Source organism: Physeter macrocephalus, chromosome 18 (genome assembly GCF_002837175.3).
Source record: "Physeter macrocephalus isolate SW-GA chromosome 18, ASM283717v5, whole genome shotgun sequence".
NCBI classification, from domain to species: Eukaryota; Metazoa; Chordata; class Mammalia; order Artiodactyla; family Physeteridae; genus Physeter; species Physeter macrocephalus.
In genome coordinates, this window is record NC_041231.1 from 50992609 (window position 1) to 51013943 (window position 21335).

The following is a 21335-nucleotide window of genomic DNA, read 5'->3' on the forward strand; positions in this document are numbered from 1 at the left end:
GGGTTTGTAATTAATATTCATGACTTTTGTCATGGCAGCCATCCTCACCTGCTGATTACCTATGTGGAAACTCCCAGGACTAATGTCTCCTGGCCCTGCCAAAACTGCTTTAAGAAAATGGGCAAACAGCTTCCTGTGTGCCTGTCAGGTGGTACTTTTTAAGTATTTATTATTGCTGAGCAGAGTTGTTGATGCTTCCTATATTGCTGAGCAATTGTTGTCCTCTGACCAAAACATTTTCCTACCACTGTGTCATAGCGTCTGAAATTTTTTCTTCAAATAGGCTTTCTTTTTCATCTTAAAAGACTTTGTGATCTTCAAGAGTAACTACCTTCTAGGAGGGTTGCCAGAGATCAGAATACGTTCACTTTTCTTGCCCAGGCAAGCTAAGATAGCGGACCCTGGTGGAGGCCTTCACTAGCTTCTAGTCTGCGAGGCTGATGCCTGTCTTGAGCTGCAGGAGTAAATGTTGACAGATGGTCTCTGTACCTTTTCATATAAATATTTTGCAATATAATTTGAACTGACCATCCACCTTCCTCCAGAAGTTTTTCAAGACTACCAGCTGCCTGCTTCAGTCAGAGTTTAATTTTGCAGTTCCTTTCAAGCCCTTTCATGATGCACTCTGGAATTCAGGATCTGCCTCTTTGAATGTGTTTTTTCCAACTTCCTGTTCTAATGGAAGCCTGGTTGATCCCTAACAGCAGTGCTTCCTCTGCAGTCCCTCAATTGCTAGTTTTTTTCTCCCCCAACCCGTTTACCTCTTTGTATGGCCATTTCTTCTCTATTCCATCAAAACCCCAGCTCTCTTGAAATGTACATCACTAAACTACTGTGTATTGCCCATCTCTGTTCTTGTCGTCTGCCAGCTTCCTGTGCACTCACATTTATTCACTTAAGTTTTTAGTACCCTGAATATTCCTGAGGAATATGAAGAGGCAAGTATTTTTTAGTCACAGATACCCTCCTTATTGAGAATTGCTTTGGTGTGGACTAGAAATATATATGTCTCTTTTTAGTTGTGAGAAAAAGTGTGAAATTAAAATCTTATGTAGCCTTGATTAAAGAGAAATATGAAAGGCAAAGAATCATGCATAGAGAGGAAAGTGTCTCCCTAGACTTAGAGATATTTTTCATTGATGGTGTGTACTATGTTAGGTCTTATTAGGAACTGAGAAGAAAATTGAAACCAAAAAGAGCTTTAAATAGCTGAGTAATTCCGTTGAATATGAATCCCATAAGACTATATTTCATTTCAGCTCTGTATCCTGAGAGACAGACTTGCTTTTTAATTTTTTCCCATTCAATATAAATAAAATAGTATGCTCATATTGTTAGATTGTGTTTAGAAACTAGACTGTCTATAGTCACCTGTGATGTTATAAAACTGGAGTCATAAAACTGTTTTTGCAGAAGATAGTTATAATTCCTCCAATAAATATCTGTTGTTATTTACTTGTTATAAATATCACTGAATTTTTTTCCCTTTGCTTCCTTCCTTTATTGAGAGTGGGAAGAAAACTGTCCAGTTTGCTTTTCTTTTAAGCAGCTGTTTTTTGGTTTTTTTGCGGTACGCGGGCCTCTCACTGCTGTGGCCTCTCCCGTTGCGGAGCACAGGCTCCGGACGCTCAGGCCCAGCGGCCATGGCTCACGGGCCCAGCCGCTCCGCGGCATGTGGGACCCTCCCGGACCGGGGCACGAACCCATGTCCCCTGCATCGGCAGGCGGACTCTCAACCACTGCGCCACCAGGGAAGCCCTGTTTTTAATATTTTTTATCTGTGGTTGGTTAAACACATGGACACAGAACCCAGAGATACTGACGGAGGGCCAACTCTACATAAACTAGAGCTCTAACCATAAGAAAGTGTCCTGTTATTTCCTTAGAGAACTTGAACAGCCAGTTATTGTCCCACCCCCTCTCTCTGAGTCTCATATGTGTTTCAAACCTATACTATTATGTAGACATCATTTGGCTGAATAAAACCAGCATGTTCCCTGAAGTCCATTTCTGCTCCAGAAGGCAGGTTGGTGAGGGGTAAAAAAGGATATGGCAGATTCCTTTCTGGGCAACATAGATACAGTACTTGACTAGGTCACACTCTTTCCACTGACCATTTCAAATCCACGTGGCACAATCTGACGTATAAGGATTGTAGACGTGAAAAAGCTATAACCAGTCTCTAAGTCCAGTGAAGTCCAAATCTGGGAATCACAAGACGTTATATACGTAATTTCCCAGGCCCAGCAAATCAGCATTTCTGGGACAGGGCCCAGGAATCTATATAAAGCAAAACTTTTGCAGTGGGGATTTAAGAAAACTCTCCATTAGGAGCCTTGACTCTTTACATGACTATTTGTGTGATGATTGTCCATTTTCCCTCAGAAAAGTCTATAAGTCACAAAATTATTGAGACATATACCAAAGTTAGTATAATCATAACAAATTAGCAACCAGTTTACTGAGTGAAAGAAAATGCAGTCACATTTGCAGTGTTGGTTTAACCACAGAGTTGAACAGAGATTCATGTTTTAAAAATTTATAATAGAACAATATGGCAAACAAGATAATCATAAAGCCCTTTGGCTATGAAACAACCTAGAAATGCTGGATAAAACTTGAACATCATTTTATAGGGCTTTCAAGAAAGTGAAATAAATCATCAGAGCCTAGAATGAAGAGGAAATGGAAGTCAGAAAGATAAGTGGGTGATAACGCCTGGGTGCCATGCAGCAGTTTGAAGATCTTGGTCACCAAGGGACTTAGATTTTATCAGCCACAAGGGCAAGATTTGAGTCCTTGGGCTTACAAAGAGGTGGAAAATTGGAACCTAGATTAACAAGAAACCTAGATCTTTACAGGGCTACACCCTCAGTGAAAGCATATGTTAGAAAAAAAAAGTGAGCCAGGAGCAGAGGGAAGACATTAAGGAAGATTGTGGGGCTTGTCCTGGGCTTTAAATGTAAAATAAAAGTCTCCCTAATAATTTATAGCCATGGATCAATCCTCATGGTATTTTAGGGTTCAAATTTGGGAAACACCAGACCAAGAAAGTAATACAAAATTAGGTATTTACATATCCAAGTACACCTGGAACAGTTATTTAAAAATTCACAATTAGGGCTTCCCTGGTGGCGCAGTGGTTGAGAGTCTGCCTGCCAATGCAGGGGACACAGGTTTGTGCCCCGGGAGGATCCCACATGCCGTGGAGTGGCTGGGCCCGTGAGCCATGGCCGCTGAGCCTGTGCGTCCCGAGCCTGTGCTCCACAACGGGAGAGGCCACAACAGTGAGAGGCCCGTGTACCGAAAAAAAAAAAAAAATTAACAATTAAAAAAGTTGAGTTATCTAATTGTTTTAAGTTGAACTTTTTGGGAAGTAAACTCTGGGACAGGATAATATGCAGCAAATTTATTGGAGAGCGTTATTGGGATTAACATCTGTAGAGAGAGGGACGAAAGCAGGATTAGCAGTGAGGGAAGATAGCTGTGTTGCAGTCACAGAGTTAACTGTGTTCCCTTTGCTAGCTTCAGACTGGGATGGCCTTTCAAGGTTGCCCAAACTTGAAGTGAGAGGTCTGGGCCCTTAGACCCCTTCACTGACACAAATACTGATTGGCACAATATATGAGGAAACATATATATATAACCAAATCATTGCTGTACACCTGAAACTGATACAACTTTCTAAATCAACTATACTTGAATAAAAAAAATTTTTTTTAATCAAAGTGAGCAGAAGAAATGAAGTAATAAGGTCAGAGTGGAAAACTAGAAAACAGAAAACAAAAACAATAGAAAAAAATTATGAAACCAAAAGTGGTTCTTTTAGAAAAATCAGTAACATTGATAAACCTCTAGCAAGATTGATCAGGCTAAAAGAAGAGAAGACACAAAATACCAATGTCAGGAATGAAAGAGAAGACATCAATTAGATGAGATTCTACACTACTTAAAGGGATAATTATTATGATGGTTAATTTTATGTTGAATTTGACTGGGCTAAGGGTTGCCCAGACAGCTGGTAAAACTATTTCTGGGTATGTCTGTGAGGTTGTTTTCAGAAGAGATTAGCATTTGAATCTGCAAATCTGGGAGTTAGAAAGGGCTCTGACAGTTTGGTTGACTGGCTGAAACATGGACCAAAAGATGGCCTGTTGTGAATGAATCAGAAATGCCCGCCCTCCCTTGGTTTAATGTAGAGGGAGGAATTCAAAGGTTTAGGGAGATTGGATTATTAAAGTGGATTTATCATTCAGGACCTACTCACCCACACTAGGAGGGTCCAGAAGACAAAACTTTCATCAATACTATGAGAAATAAATTGGCAAAGGGAGTGCTAGCATTCTTGAAGAGCTCCATGATCTCTCTTCTCTGTATGCCTGACTCAGAATTTAGCTTCTAGAAATAATCCCTTCAACCATGTAGTACTAATTCCATTATTTTCCAGTACCTGAAAGAGAAGTATTTGCATAATCTCTTGGACTGGGGAGGGCCTCAGTTACATTTTGTTCTGCTGCCCAGACACCTAGCCACTGCTAAGGATGGAAGATTCTAGATTGACTTAAAAGTATGCTTTTGGGCCTCTCTAAATTAGAGGTGTAAGAGCATCAGTCAACATCATAGATAGGTATTTGAGAAGAGGCTGGAGGGAGAGGACCGATAGTCTAAGATGGGGCTAAGACCTCAGAATACTGGTCAACTAAAACAGAAATCCTAGTCTGAATGTTAAGGTCGTGTTTCTCATCTTTCTATAAAATCCTACTCTACCAGTGTGTGGGGCTGTTTGTTTGTTTGTTTTTAAATGCAAATTGGTGTGTGATTGACCTATGACAAAGGATCTGGTATAATTCTTCCCTCTCCAAAATGAAGGGTCAATTTTCCTTCCTGTTAAGTCAAGACAATGAAATTAAACAGAAGAACCACAAAGATAGGAGGATGTGTTGATCTTGCTTCTCAGAGACAAAGTGGTCCATGAGAAGGTGAGGCAGCCTTGAGTGTATGTCTGGTCCCTCTTATTTATTTTTATTTTTATTTTTTAGCCATCCCACACCGCATGTGGGATCTTAGTTCCCCAACCAGGGATCGAACACATGCCTCCTGCACTGGAAGTGTGGAGTTGTAACCACTGGACCGCCAGGGAAGTCCGAGGTCCCTCTTATTTTTTAGTGTCCTTTTCTTTCTCACAAAAAGGGGGTTGTACTCACAAATGAACCTGGATTTAAAACCAGAGATTTTGGCTCCAGAGTCTGGGCCCTTAAAAACTATGGGAATGGTTGAAGGGATGTTTGGAAACTGCAATATTAAGAATAGAACTCAAGTTTCCAAGCTATTTATTGGCATTAAAGTAGGGGCTTGGGCTTCCCTGGTTTCAGAAGAATGTTTCAGAGCTGGCATGTTCTATGTTTAAGTGAATTTCTATGGTATCTGGACAGTTTAGGTGCATGTAACCTATTGCAAAAGAAAGCAGAAAGATCTGGGTTCCATTCTTGCCTATGTCCCTAATTAACTGAATATACTGTATAGCTCTAACAAACTCATTTAATTCTTGTTTGCTTTTGAGGTGCATGAAGTCCTAATATTAACTTAATGAAAAAATATTACATTATGCCATGTTCTAGATTTTGACCATTACCTCTTTTATCCAACTTTATTGACAACTAAATTGTTTCATAAAGTACTTTCACATGATCCTTTTACTGAATGCTCACAACAACGCTATGAAGTAGGCATTATACCAATATTTGACCGACAGAGAAACTGAGACTTAGAGGCTGCCTTAATAACATCACAGAGCTAGTAAGAGAAAGCGCCAGGACCCAAACCTAGGTTTTCTGATTCCAAATCCAGTGTACTTCACCTGTGGGAATTCTATGTGCTAAGAATGTGTGAGTGTACGTAAAACAGAGGCTATGTGTTGTATTCCACCACCGTCCCAGCTCTCTGGGCCACTTTAAACAGATTCCATATAGTTCCATCTTCTTCAAAGGTAGGGTGTCCCTTTTCTACCACCATCATCCCACAAGATAACCAAGTCTTTCATCCTGGGGTGAGGATGAGGAGGCTTCAAATTCCTTGACTGTCAGATGGGCACCAGGCTGAATCTCAGGGCACAAACTGAATGATAAAACTGGGGCTCTAGGCTGACCATTGGCAATTAGTGGTCCTCACCAGGAGACAACTCTGGTTACATCCTTCCAGGCCACTGCTTGGTAGGGTGTGGATGATTATAGGCTCACTGGTCAGTCATCCACAGCCCAATTAGTCATTTTGGCTCCTCTCATTCCTTTCTTCTTCCCCAGCAGAAACACTTGTTCGGCAAGCATGTCTTTCCATCTCCCAAAGGTGTCTATTGACCTGACAGTATAGTCTTTGTACCCTTTGTTTCTAGTCTCACAGTGAATAACCTCTGTCTACTTGGGCAGGCAGGGGAGGAGAAGGGGCCTCAGGTTACAAGTAAAATGATTTAGTGTAGGGGGAGCAGGGGCCACGTTGATTACTATTTCAAAATCTCCCATTCGTGCTTTGAGACCTATAAAGTACTATCTCCTGGTTCTCCTTCTACTTGGTTGGCTGCTGCTTCTGAGCCTCCTTTGTTGGGTCTTTACCATCTTTCTGCTTAGCACGTATCACTCTCGGACATATTTTGTATTTGTTTTCCTGTCTACCCCGACTAGAAATGTAAGCTTCTAGGGACTTTACCTCTTCATTTATGTCCCTAGTGCCTAGAATAGTGTCTAGCACATGGTTAGTAATCAGTTAATAGTTGTTGAATGAATGAAAGAGTAGAGGCTGAAATGTTTAGGCAAGTGTTCAGTGAAAGCCAAGAGAGAATATATATACAGAATAACACCTTGCTCATTCAACAAACGTTCATCTAGCACCTAGTATGGCTTTGTGCTAGGTGCCAAGTATGCAAGGGATCCAGACAGACATGGCCTTTGCCCTTGATACAGGAGGGAAAGGGGCAGGACACAAACTCTAGATAAATGAAGATGGAGCGCAGTTGTTGGGATTCGATAAAGACCGGCTAGAATCTGCTTGGTAACCAAGGCAGCTTTGAGAAAAGTCTGGTCATTGACCTTTAGCTCATTATACCTTCACTGTAATACTAAAAATCACGCCCCCTCAGCCATGACAGTTCCCAGACAGACCAGAAAAGGCCAAAAAATGGGCAGCGGCCCAATTCCTGGGAAATCCCCACCCTTCCCAGAAATAGCAATATTCCTTCTGGTAACAGCAATATTCCTCCCATTCGTTAGCATATTAAATTACTTAGCCCACAAAAACTACAACCCCATGCCCTGGGGCCACTCTCACTTTCTGAGACAGTCCACATTCGGCCTGTGGAGTGTGTATCGCTCTAAATAAACTTGCTTTCACTTTTCTTTGGTGGGCTCTTGAATTCTTTCCTGCACAACGCCAAGGACACTCACTTGCCGTGGTCCGTCCTAAGGGCTCCTGTGGGTCCCAGGACATGACATTTCCCTCTCCTGCAACACCCTTTTGGAGCCTCTTTCTGGTCTGTCTCATATAAGGGTTGACGATTCCAGGAGTCCAAACTTAAAATATCTAAGTATGAAAGAGAGAATCAGAGTTCAGTTTCCTTTACACAAACCTAACTTTACCCAAGGTGATGGACAACTGCAACAACTTCCTTATTCCAGAGAGGCAGTGTCTCTCTATCGCAGTTTTAGCTTGATTAATATTTAACACCAGAGCTCCATTATCTCATCATTTGGTCAAGAGATACTCGACAGTAAGCCAGTTCACAAGGGAGTCATTTATAAGGCATGTTATTTACAGTGAGAACTGCTCTAGGTTCAAGAATGGATTGGAAAAGTCACCCACGAAGTCACTCAGACGTATGAAGAATTACTCCCCATCAACCTCAGTTAAACTGCAAATTAAAACAAAAAGGTTCAGTTCCTTCAGGAGGCAACAAGCGTCCTGAGGGCCTGAACCGTGTGATTCACCGCTGATCCTTGTGTTCCAGAATACAGCTACGCCTACTCTTTGGTTGGGAGGAATGAAGACCCAAGGGTCCAGGAGCTCCGCTTTTCTTCGCCTTCACGGGGAAAAGCTAGGAACCATAGAGCTGTGGCTTCCTAGAGAGCCGGGACTGGGAGGTGGGGTGAGCGACCGGAAGTCGCGGTATCTGCGGGTCAGCCATTATTCTGGGCCTCAGGTGCCGTGGCGTCCAGTTCCCGTGTCATCTCCCGGCGTCCCGGCGCCGAGGCGGCGGTCCCCAAGGCCGGAGCCGCTGCGGGAGCCCCCGGTGAGCGGGGTGGGCTCGGGTCAGGTTGGCACGCGGGGAGGGCGGCCCGGGGTACGGCTTGAGTTCGCCAGGGCAGCGCAGCCTTCGCCGACCCCCCTTCGGCCCTTACCCCCAGCGCGGTCCCTCCGCTCCGTGTTGAGGTGGATGCCTTGGCTGCGGCTTGGGGAAGGTATTGAAGACAGCGCCCCTGAGTCTGTGTGTCTGTGGACCGGCCCTCGAGTTAGCTGAGTGTGCTGCCCCTTTGAGAATACCGCCCTCAGTAGTCAGGTTCCCCAGCTCAGGCTTTTCTGCTCTTTTCCCATCTTCTCTGAGACTGATGCTGAGAAACAGCTTGAGGCTTCCCTGGAGCAGGGGCTCCCAGACTTCTGGGGGCTTTTTTTTTTCCCTTGAGGTATGGACCGGTTCTCATCTTTTAATTTTGTAATATAATGGTATTTAAGAAGCAAACTTAGACAACCCGTACCACCATTGCTTCAGAGAATGTATTTTCACATTAAGTACTAAGATGGTAAACTCAGCGTAAACGCCGTCTTTTGCAAGAAAGGTCATTGCCAACCTGTGACTACGTATGGTTGTTTATTTTCGTTTTACAGCTTGCCAGATTAAAGCTTTATAATGAATTGTTGTCATTATTATTCTAAACCATTGCTTTAGAATAGTTGTTTGGGTTTCAGAAGTCTTTTCTTAGATGCAGTTATTTTGGACTTTTGGAGTTAGAATCCCTGAATTCAGAATTTGCTCCCATAACTGAGTGGCCTTGAGCGAATCGCTTAGTTCCTTTGAGGCTTCTTTTGTTCTTTTTAACTTGTGGCTCACAAACCTTTTGTGAGAAGCAAACAAAATGTATGTTTAAGGATTTGTTATTTGTATCTATCTGCAAAATAAGAGTAAATAGAATTCTGATAATTTACTGTAGAAAATTATTCAGAAATCCTTCTCCCCCCCACCCCGGTTTTATTTACTTACAGACTTTATTTTTTAGAGCAGTTTTACGTTCACAGGAAAATTAAGCAGAAAATACAGACATTTCCCATATACTCCCTGCCCCCGCTCTTGCATAGCATCCCCCCATATCAACATCCCCCATCACTGGAGGGATGGAGTGGGAGTTTGGGATTAGCAGATGCAAGCTAGTATTTATAGAATGGATAAACAGCAAGGTCCTCCTGTATAGCACAGGGAACTATATTCAATATCATGTGCTAAACCATAATGGAAAAGAATATAAAAAGAGTGTATATTTATGTATAACTGAATCACTTTGCTGTACAGCACAAATTAATACATTATGTAATAACTATACTTCAATCCAAAAAAAAAAAAAAATCCCCCACCAGAGTGGTACCTTTTGTTGCAGTTGGTGAACCTGTATCAGACACATTTTAATCACCCAAAGTCCATAGGTTACATAAAGGTTCACTCTCTGTGTTTATATATTCTATGGGTTTGGACAGATTTATAATTATTTGTATAATGTATCCACCATTTTAGTATACAGCATGGTTTCACTGCCCTAAAAATCCTCTGCGTTCTGCCTGCTCATCCCTTCCTTCTCCAACCCTTGGCAACCACTGATCATTTTACTGTCTCCATAGTTTTGCCTTTTCCAGAATGTCATATAGTTGGAATTGTACAGTATGTTAGATTTTCAGATTAGCTTCTTTCACTGGGTAGTCCATATTTAAGCTTCCTTTGTATCTTTTCATGGCTTAATAGCTTGTTTCTTTTTAGCACTGAGTAATATTCCATTGTCTGGATGTACCGCAGTTTATTCATTCATGTATTGAAGGACATCTTGGTTGATTCTAGGTGTTGACAATTACGAATAAAGCTGCTGTAAACATCCATGTGCAGGTTTTCGTGTGGATGTATGTCATCAGTTTCTTTGGATGAATACCAAGGAGCACAGTTGCTAGAATTTATGGTAGGATTATGTTTAGTTTTGTAAGATACTGCCAAACTGTCTTCCATAGTGGCTGTACCATTTTGCATTCCCACCAGCAAGAGTTCCTGTTGCTCCACATCTTCACCAGCATTTGGTGTTGCCAGTGTTCTGGATTTTGGCCATTCTAATAGGTACATAAGGTATCTCATTGTTTTAACTTTCATTTCCCTGATGACATATGATGTGGAGCATATTTTCGCGCAGTTATTTGAAATATGTATATCTTCTTCGGTGAGGTATTTGTTTAGACCTTTGAGTCATTTTACCTTAACTTTTTTTTTCTTTTTGCCTCGTCACACAGCTTGTGATATCTTAGTTCCCTGACCAGGGATTGAACCCAGGCCCCTGGCAGTGCAAGCTCTGAGTCCTAACCACTGGATCACCAGGGAATTCCCCCTTGGGCCATATTTTCATTGAGTTGTTTGTTTTCTTATTGTTAAGTTTTAAGAGTTCTTTGTATAAAATATACAAAGGAAGGATAATAGTGTGTGTCTTTTGCAAGTATTTTCTCTCAGTCTTCAGGTTGTCTTCTCATTCTTGACATTGCCTTTTGCAGAGCAGAATTTTTTAATTTTTTTTTTTTTTTTTTTTTTTTTGCGGTACGCGGGCCTCTCGCGTTGTGGAGCACAGGCTGTGGACGCGCAGGCTCAGCGGCCATGGCTCACGGGCCCAGCCGCTCCGCGGCATGTGGGATCCTCCCGGACCGGGGCACGAACCCGCGTCCCCTGCATCGGCAGGCAGACTCCCAACCACTGCGCCACCAGGGAAGCCCCAGAATTTTTTAATTTTGATGAAGTCTAGCTTATTAAATATTTCATTCAAGGATCATGTCTTTTGTGTCTATCTAAAAAGCTGTCACCATACCCAAGATCATCTAGGTTTTCTCCTAGGTTATCTTCCAGGAATTTTACAGTTTTGCATATTACATTTAGGTCTGTGATCCATTTTGAGTTAATTTTTGTGAAAGATGTAAAGTCTGTGTCTAGATTCATTTTTTCCATGTGAATTCCAGTTGTACTGGCACCATTTGCTGAAAAGACTATCTTTGCTCCATTGTATTACCTTGACTCTCTCTCAGAGATCAGTTGACTATTCATGTGGGTCTATTTCTGGACTCTCTATTCTGTCCCATTGATCTGTCTACAATTTTGCCAGTACCATGCTGTCTTCATCACGGTAGCTTTTTAGAAAGTTTTGATGTGGGTAGTGTCAGTCCCTCAATTTTGTTCTTCTTCTTCAGTATTGTGTTAGTTATTCTGGGTCTTTTGCCTCTCCATGTGAACTTTAGAATTAGTTTGTCAATATCCACAAAATAGCTTGCTGAGATTTTGATTGGAGTTGCATTGAATCTATAGATAAAGTTGAGAAGAACTGAAACGTTGACAATATTGAGTCTTCCTATCTGTGAACATGGGATAGAAATCCTTTTTTTAAATTCCTTTCCATCCCCCCACCAGATCGGTTACCAAAGAACTGCTCAGTTTTTCTCAATTGTTCTATCCCTACTACTACTTAATTTAGAACTTTAATTATTTGTTTAGACTACAGGTTTCCCCTAATGTCTGAAAGTAGGGTTGTTTTTGTTTTGTTTTGTTTTTAAATTTAGGTTGCTCCAGGTCTTAGTTGCGGCAGGCGGGCTCCTTAGTTGCGGCAAACAGGTTCCTTAGTTGTGGTATGCAAATTCTTAGTTGCGGCACGCATGTGGAATCTAGTTCCCTGACCAGGGATCAAACCTGTGCCCCCTGCATTGGGATGGAGTCTTATCCACTGCATCACCAGGGAAGTCCCTGAAAGTAGAGTATTCTTATGAAACCTTTCATAAGCTGAAATGATGTAAAGCAAAGAAGCAGTTCCCTTAGGACACGTCTTGCTAACAGAGGCACAAAGTAAAACTAGATAAAGCACAGATGCTCACAGACACAGGTTAAATCTACAGTGGCTTGATGCTGAGATGCTGAGTGTAATTCCTGTGGAAGGAGCTTGGCAATGCCACTCTGGCTACTTGGGATGCCTCTGGCTGCCTCTCAGTAGCCTTTAGAATTTGCTTCTGTTTACCTCTTCACTCTAATTCTACAAAATTTCCTCAAAGTTTACTTCCTTCTCTGATTTGCAAAGAACCTTTTTAACAGAGCTATATGTGCTGTCTCTCCCTTGCTTTTTCTTTTCTTTTTTTTTTTTTTTTTTTTTTTTTGTGGTCTCTCACTGTTGTGGCCTCTCCCGTTGCGGAGCACAGGCTCCGGACGCGCAGGCTCAGCAGCCATGGCTCACGGGCCTAGCCGCTCCGCGGCATGTGGGATCCTCCCCGACCGGGGCACGAACCCGTGTCCCCTGCATCGGCAGGCGGACTCTCAACCACTGCGCCACCAGGGAAGCCCTCTCCCTTGCTTTCGAAATTACAGTTTCTTTATTCCTGGAATGGCTTTCCTAATAGTCCAGTGGTCTTTTTTTCTTTACAGCCCAACCCAAAATTACCTTCATGAATTCTTACTGTGCTTATATGTCCTCCTATTAATTGTACTCACACATTATATTGAAATTATGTTTATATCTTGGCCTCCTCTGCTCCATTATAAGCATGAATTTTAAGGATCCATGTGTTAAATAAAATTAATGAGACACTCTTATATGTTACTGATAGTAATGTAGCTATTACAACCTTAAAAGTTTAAACTATTTGTACCTTTCAGCCAAACAGTTTCTTTTCTGGGAATTTTTCCTGAAGAAATAAGCAGAAATGTAACCAAAAATTCATTAGCAAAGATGGTCATTGCAGCTGAATTTGTAATAGAAAATTATAAATAATCTAAACGTCTAACAACAGGGGACTACTTAAGTAGGAATGGGCTGATATACTTTTTTTTTAAAAAATAAATTTATTTATTTTTGGCTGCGTTGGGTCCTCGTTGCTGCACGCGAGCTTTCTCTAGCTGGAGCGAGTGGGGGCTACTATTCCCCGCGGTGCGCAGGCCTCTCACTGCGGTGGCCTCCCTTTGTTGTGGAGCACAGGCTCTAGAGCGCAGGCTCAGTAGTTGTGGCACACAGGCTTAGCTGCTCCGCGGCATGTGGGATCTTCCCGGACCAGGGCTCAAACCCATGTCCCCTGCATTGGCAGGTGGATTCTTAACCACTGCACCACCAGGAAGGTCCCATGGGCTGATGTACTCTTGAAAATAATGATGAAGAATATTTGATACTGTGTTCACAACACAATGTGTGTGAAATTATGGAGCAGTACAGTTGGATCCAGTTTTGTGATCCAAATTGGCGCATGGAGAAAGGACTGGAAGAATGTAGTCCAGAGCAATAGCAGTGATTGTTCTTTGGTTTTGTATGTGTTTTCTGGTTTTACAGATTTTCCATTTTGTAATAAGAAAGATACATATTATTTCTAAAAAACGCACTATTTCTAGAAAGCAGAAGCCTAAGAACATAGGAAAGAGTGCTAGTTGCAGAAAGATAATGATTAACATTTGAATCCATATACCAGGCACTATTCAAAAGCCTGAAATGTATTTCACATCAAATTCTTACAGCAAGCCCATAAGATAGGAATTGTTGTTACCCCTATTTTACAGGTTAACAAACTGAGACTTAGAAGTGAGGTAACTTGTTCAAGGTCACACAGGAGTAGCCAGGATGCCCATTGTTAGAATGGTGGATAAAGGATTTATTGTAATTAGGTGGAGGAGAAACTGTGAATAAAGACCAAAGGAGGGACTTCCCTGGCCGTCCAGTGGTTAAGACTCCATGCTTCTAATGCAGGGAGGGTGGCTTGGATCCCTGGTCGGGGAACTAAGATCCCACATGCCACGTGGCCAAAAAAAAAAAAGACCAAAGGAATTTCATGTTTTTGATATCAGCAATGGTCTGGGTAACATGCGTATTAGTGTCCCTAGAGCCTTGGGCCCAGGCTTCTGTTAGAGGAGGCATGGCCCAGAATCTAGAACTTTGCATTCAGGGAGGTTTCTTCATTAGTGAGAGCTAACTGGGGTCTGGAAAACCTGATTGTTTCTCTGGGTTAACTTTAACAATGATTTCTTGAGGTCTTATAGATGATGTTCTCCAAGCTCTAAGGAAGAAGGCAAGCAAGGATTGAGGGGCCCTAGAGAGGAGCCTTTCTTAAATAACAACAATGACAAGAGAAAATTGGGCCCACAGTGCTCTGAGACAAGAGGGCCTTGTTAAAGGGAAGGATGATACCTGGAAGTGGGGAACCAGCTTCCAAGGGAGCAGCTCCTCTGTTTGGGAGACCTCCCACCTGCACTTTAGACAGTTACGTTACCATGAGACATCTGGACCCCAGGAGGCACTGAGCCGGCTCCGGGAGCTCTGTCGCCGGTGGCTGAGGCCAGAAGCACGCACCAAGGCACAGATCCTTGAGCTGCTGGTGTTGGAGCAGTTCCTGAGCATCCTGCCCGGAGAGATACGGACCTGGGTGCAGATCCATCGCCCCGGGAGTGGTGAGGAGGCAGTGGCCCTGGTAGAGGAGCTGCAGAAAGACCTCGATGGACCAGCACTAAAAGTGAGAAAGGGGAAGGGGGAAGAGTTTGAGGTGGAAGGAGGGAGTAGGCCCAGGACAGAGGGGATAGAGGATGATGCTGTGATTTTCATTAACAATTAATAACACAGTAGCAACCCTAATGCTAATTAAAACAGGTTCATGAGCTGTTCAGACCACAGAATGTCTTTTGAGAGAAATGGATTTATGATTGGGGTCTTTGGGTGAATTCAGAATCAACACAAGGCATTGACTTTGCTTTGCCTCCTTGGGTGATGCTTGCTAATGCTGAGTTTGGTTCAAGAATCTGAAGAACATAGTGTTTGTAAGTGTTCCTCTAAACAGAAACATATGTATTATTTGTATAAATATGTTTGGAGTGATGTTGTAAGCCTGAAGTATAAAAGGCAGTGGGAAAGCATGAATGAAGCTTTCTAGATCTGTCAAGACCTCCCCATGTGTTCCCCTACTGGGGATTCCATGAGCCAAGGGATTGGGTTGAGATATTTGCCTCTGATAAGATTTTATATCCTTGGCTATTAAATTGGGATCTTAATATAGTTTCTAGTATGTGTCAGATCTCTTTCAGTCAATCTGGAGCCCACTAGAAACATTTCTATATAAGAAGTCTGGAATATAACTTGGGAGTGGTACCAAGGATGGGCTTATTTGTTTAAATCATAAAAATGAAGAATTTAGAGCTATATATTTCAGTACTAATCACTAATCCATCTTTCTCATTTGAGAGATAAGAAAATGGAGGCAGGAAAAGGTTCACTACATTGTCTTAGGTGAGACATCTAGTTAGCAACAAAAGCAAATGTCTAGACTTCTAGTGTTCCTTCTGTTGGAGCAGGAAGGGATAAGTAAAGGGGTAAATAAGTAGAAGAGTGTATTGAACCCAGGTGTAATCTAAAACCAGGTCTGAAGCTCTTAATTGCTTGTTACTTCCCATTCCCTCCTTAACCCACACCCAGGTCTGGCTTCTGTTTCCACCGTTGTGTTCAGTCTCCTCTGGGAGAGGTCACCAGTACCATGAGTGGGGCTAGAGGGCAGCTCCAATGTTCTCAAGGCAAAGCTTTACTGCTGTTTTGATGCTCCATACTTGAGGTGGGTCACTCTCATCTCACAGTTCTAGATTACGGGAAGAAAGAGGTCCATGTTAGGTGAGTCCATTTTCTGGAGGTACAAGAAGAGTCAGCTTATTCTGTTCTGCTTGTTCCCAGGTTCCAGTCCTTGTCCAGGATCAGGACACTCTCCAGGAGGGTCTGAGCACTCCAGGAATAGCACTTCCTCATGCACCCACTGGCAGCCACATATCAGCTGAAATTCGCTCAAATCCTCTTACTGACCCAGTGGTGTTCAACTTGCTCCAAGATCCTCAACATGGTAACTTACTGGCTATGGCTTTGGACTTTCTCAGGACTCTTACTGTGGCTCATCTCCCTACTCCCAGATAGTTGCTTCCTCTCCTGCCCTTATATGAACCCCTTATGGTACCAAGCTCTTTCCTGTTCTCCCTCTTATCCTTTCCTGGACAAGAGGGTCCTTTCTGACCCTTTATCCATTCTATTTTTTCTTTTTTAAAAAAATTTATTTTATTTACTTATTTTTGGCTGCGTTGAGTCTTTGTTGCTGTGCGCGGGCTTTCTCTAGTTGTGGCGAGCAGGGGCTATTCTATGTTACAGTGCATGGCCTTCTCATTGTGGTGGCTTCTCTTGTTTGCGGAGCACGGACTCTAGGCACATGGGCTTCAGTAGTAGCAGCACACGGGCTCAGTAGTTGTGGCTCACAGACTCTAGAGCGCAGGCTCAGTAGTTGTGGCACATGAGCTTAGTTGCTCCGCAGCATGTGTGATCTTCCGGGACCAGGGCTCAAACCCCTGTCCCCTGCATTGGCAGGCGGATTCTTAACCACTGCACCACGAGGGAAGCCCTTTTTTTTTTTTTTTTTTTTTTTTTTAGTTAAAAAATTTTTTTTTAATTTGGTCACGCTGGGTCTTATTTGCAGCTCGCGGGTTCCTTAGTTGTGGCTCGTGGGGCTCCTTAGTTGAGACTCCCCAGCTCCTTAGTTGTGGCATGTGAACTCTTAATTGCGGCATGCATGTGGGATCTAGTTCCCTGCAGGGATTGAACGCAGGCCCCCTGCATTGGGAGCACTGAGTCTTATCCACTGCGCCACCAGGGAAGTCCCCCTTTATCCATTCTTATTGCTATTCTTTGTGCTATTCCAGCCCTGCACGTGGGGGTCAGAAAAGATTTGTAGGTCATTTTATAGCCATCGTTGCCTAGTTCTGGGAGCTCTGTGTCTTTTTGAATTCCTTGTTTATAGAAGATAAAGATATTGGACTTGGAGTAGTGGGCAGGAACAACAGTTATCTCATATGAAGCTTTTTCTCCTTCAGATTCTCCTGCCCCTGAAGCTTCTGCCCTTTCCCAGGAAGAGAACCCAAGAAATCAATTAATGGCTCTCATGCTCCTGACAGCCCAGCCCCAGGTAAGATTTGCATCCTCTTTTCTTCCTAAGATCCTATCTGCACTATCTCATTGTGGCTAAAGTATCCTAATTGTGTCTGGAGTATCTCTCATCCTTGTGCTTGGGTGTCCAGTCAGCTCCCATCTCTAAATCAAGGTCCATGCTATTGGAAGGCAGACTTCATGTGGGGTCTCCTATGTCTCCCTGATATCCCTTGCCCACCTCATGCCCTCACAACATGTCTTCCCCAGAAGTGAAAGGGACCTTTCAGTAGGGGAGCTTCCTGGGCCTGGATAATCTCACACATACCTGTTATTTCAGGAATTGGTGATGTTTGAGGAGGTATCAGTATGCTTCACTTCAGAGGAATGGGCATGTCTGGGCCCAATTCAGAGGGCTTTGTACTGGGATGTGATGCTGGAGAATTATGGAAATGTGACTTCCTTAGGTAAGGACACTTTCTTCCCATAATTCTTACCTTTACTTCATCAGCTTTTTAAAATTTTTTTTAACGTTTTTTTTGGAGTATAATTGCTTTACAATGCTGTGTTGGTTTCTGCTTTATAACAAAGTGAATCAGTTATACATATACATATATCCCCGTATCTCTTCCCTCTTGCGTCTCCCTCCCCCACAACTTCATCAGCTTTTGTTTGTTTTTCTTTTCTTTTTTCTTCCCCCTGCAGTGGAAGTGCAGATTCTTAACCACTGGACCACCAGGAAAGTCCCAACTTTTGTTTGTTTTTCTGATTATGAACATAGTATAGCATACTTACTTTGGAAAACACAGAATATTAGAAGAAAAAAATATTTTTTAACCCACTATTTGCAAACAGCTACTGTCAAAATTTTGATATATTACCTTTCTGGCTTTTTTTGTGTGTTTGAGGTTTTTTACATTGTTTTGAGAGTGTGTATTTATGAATATATACAGTTTTATAGCTTGCGTTCTTTGCAGTCACCTCACGTATTATCACAAATTCTTTGCATTGATTATCTGTATTGGCTGTGTGATTTGTGTCATAATTTAGTTAGCCATTTCTTTATTTTAAATAATTGCCATAATAATAATCTATCTCTATGCCTAAGGTTTTTTGTTTTTGTTTTTTTTATTTCTCATTATTTTTTAGAAGTAGAATTATTAGGCCTAAGTGTTTGAATTGTTTTAAGGCTCTTGCTTCGTACTGCCAAACTGCTTTCCACAGTGATCTCAGTCCTCTCTGCTCTTACCAGCTGTACGTAAGAACCACTCCTTTGGCTCTGCCTTCATTGCTGCTGAGTAGTCCCATTCTTTTAAATTATTGTTAATATAATTTTTTAAGTTATAATACCTATTTATTCTCAAGTGGATTTCTTTGATTAATAACAAGAGTATTTTTTTAAAAACTGTTAGCCATTTATGTTTCCAACAAACATTAAACACCTACCATGTAATGGCAACTATGGAAATGACGTGATTCTCCCCTTAAGTAGCATGATTTGTGAGATGAACATAAAAAGAATAAACAAGGCAGAGTAAAATAATTGGTAATAGAGTGACGTAAACCTCTTGAGATGGAAATGAAGAGGACAAAGCAACCAGTACCATTCCTGGGTATTAGGAAAGGCCATGAAGGAAGTAGCTTTGTATTTCATTGTCTGAGTATCATGCTTTACATTGACAGCTTTATGATACTGAATTTCTATTCAAGAACACTACATATCATTCCATTTGTTCATACTGCCTTTGTCTGTTTCAGGCCTGTTTTAAAATTGCATTTAGGTAGATCTTACATATTCTGGTTACATTGATTCTTTGAAATAGGAATCTTTTCTGATGTTTTCTAATTGATCATTGTTTGCATACATGAAAATATTTAATTTTTGTTTATTAATTTTGTATGCAGCAACCTTAGTAAATTTTTTATTATAGTAATTTATACTATATATTTTTACATATATGAGAATATGTCTTTTAGTATCTCAGCTATGGTGTGGTGGTCAAACATTTTGTAGATTTTATATTTTGATACATATTACCAAACTGCTTTCTATCCGTGATGTACCAATTTACACTTCTACAAAAAGAGTACAAGAGGGCCCATTTCCCCTGTATGTGCTTATGATTTGGTCACTGTTTTTTGGGTTTTTTAAAATTTTTTATTATTTTGTTTTGTTTTGTTTTGGCTGCGTTGGGTCTTTGTTGCTGCACACGGGCTTTCTCTAGTTGCGGCGAGCGGAGGCTACTCTTCGTTGAGGTGCGCGGGCCTCTCATTGTGGTGGCCTCTCCCGTTGCAGAGCATGGGCTCTAGGCACGCGGGCTTCAGTAGCTGTGGCTCATGGGCTCCAGAGCGCAGGCTCAGTTATAGCGCATGGGCCCAGTTGCTCAGCGGCTTGTGGGATCTTCCCAGACCAGGGCTCGGACCTGTGTCCCCTGTATTGGCAGGCGGACTCTTAACCACTGCATCACCAGGGAAGCCCTGGTCACTGTTTAAAACTTTGCTAGCTAGATGAAGAATACTATCTTTTGTTTATTTTTCTTTCATTTCTTTGATTATTAGTGTTATCGTGTTTATTGGTCATTTTCTGCTTATTCATATCTTTTCTACATATTTCTTTTATTTATTAGAACTGCTAACCCTTTGTCACATGTTGCACATTTTCCCATTTGTTTGCCTTTCAGTAGTATTATTATTAGCATTATTTTTTAAGTCTTAGAAAACCTTTCATGTAGTCAAACAGCAATATTTTCCTTTGTGGTCTCCTTCTCCATAAAATTATTAGTTTTTAAATCACCTGTATTTTCTTCAGACATTTTCATTGTTTCGTTTTTACGTTTAAGCTTTAGTCCATCTAAAGTTTATCTTGATATACAGAATGACATAGGAATCCAGCTTGCACGTTTGCTTGTTGTTTTTTTTTTAACCCAAGTGGCTTTCAGTAGTTCTAATGCTATTTACTCAATAATTCATCTTTTCTTTGAAGAATTTTAAAACATGCTCTATGGGTTAATTGATTAATTTTATGAAAAACACTCACCATGGATCCATACCTCACTCTGTAAGCCAAAGTAAATTCCAGATGGGTCTAGGAGTTAAATTTAAAAAATAAGAAGAAACTGTAATTCCTTATTTATTCTAACTCTTTAAGGGAAGAGAAGTTTGAATCAACTTTAATAAGTAAGATAGGCTCTAACTGCAATGCTGTGAGGGCTTTGGGCAAGCAGACACCGAGTTGTTTATGCTCTTTGACCTAGTAATTCTGACTTGAGGAGGCTACCTTAAGGAAATGGTTCAGAAAGAGGGAAAATAAGTAATGTGTCTAAAGATAGTCCCCTCAAAGGATGTATAACGTTTAAAAGTTGGGCACAACCAAATTCCCCCAGACAAAGAAAGTACTACACAGCCCATGGTGTTTTGACCTGGGGGTAGACTGTGACACTATCCTATTTGACAGTTTTGTGCACTCAGTTTCTGTGCATTGATAAGCTGGTAGAAAAGCAGACTCCCAGATAGCTTGCACATACTTCTTCAATATGTAAAAGACTTGTATATGTTCATTTAAGAGATTGGAATAGGATTTGAAGGCAATTATTCAAGAAATATTAAGTATCTCCCACATCAAGCTTAACCCCTGCCATAAAGTACATTCAAGTTGGAGTAAAAGACATTTACACAAATAATTACAATAAAGTGTGACAAATGTTATATGATAAAAGTATGCCTGAGTGCGGGAGCAAATAGGAGCTTGGTTAGATGGAAGAACTTGGAGGGTGGGGGGAGTGGTGGGTGGTCTAGGGAAGGATTTACAGAGGGTGAAAAAATGAAATCTCATTGCTGTTTCAATTTGGTTTCATGAGCACCCTCATTACTAGTCAGGTTGAGTATCTTTTCGTACGTTATGAACTACCTAGTACTGTTCTTTGCCCATTTAACTTTTGGAATATTGGTCTCTTTTTTTTTGGCTGCACCGTGTGGCTTGCAGGATCTTAGTTCCCCAACCAGGGATTGAACCTGGTCCCTGGCAGTGAAAGCGCCAAGTCCTAACTGGACAACCAGGGAATTCCCGGATGCTATTATTTCTTTTTTTTTTTTTTTTTTTTAACATCTTTATTGGAGTATAACTGTTTTACAATAGTGTGTTAGTTTCTCCTTTACAACAAA

At 41.6% G+C, this 21335-nt stretch overlaps 1 protein-coding gene across 4 annotated transcripts in view; it reads left to right on the forward strand.

Annotated features, from left to right (window-relative positions):
• The first annotated feature begins 8154 nt into the window (after nucleotides 1-8154).
• The window catches only part of ZNF197 (zinc finger protein 197), a 31092-nt gene continuing 17911 nt past the window's right edge, over nucleotides 8155-21335 (forward strand). For 2 of the 4 annotated variants that reach the window (XM_028479280.2, XM_024132248.2), the window contains exons 1-5: nucleotides 8155-8275; nucleotides 14273-14742; nucleotides 15945-16107; nucleotides 17123-17214; nucleotides 17515-17641. In XM_028479280.2, coding sequence (XP_028335081.1) covers nucleotides 14353-14742; nucleotides 15945-16107; nucleotides 17123-17214; nucleotides 17515-17641 — 772 coding nt within the window. In that variant the 5' untranslated portion in view covers nucleotides 8155-8275; nucleotides 14273-14352. Of the gene's footprint in view, nucleotides 8276-8308; nucleotides 8667-14263; nucleotides 14743-15944; nucleotides 16108-17122; nucleotides 17215-17514; nucleotides 17642-21335 lie in introns of those variants that run through there. The other 2 variants (XM_024132247.2, XM_055079952.1) reach the window with 2 other exon arrangements.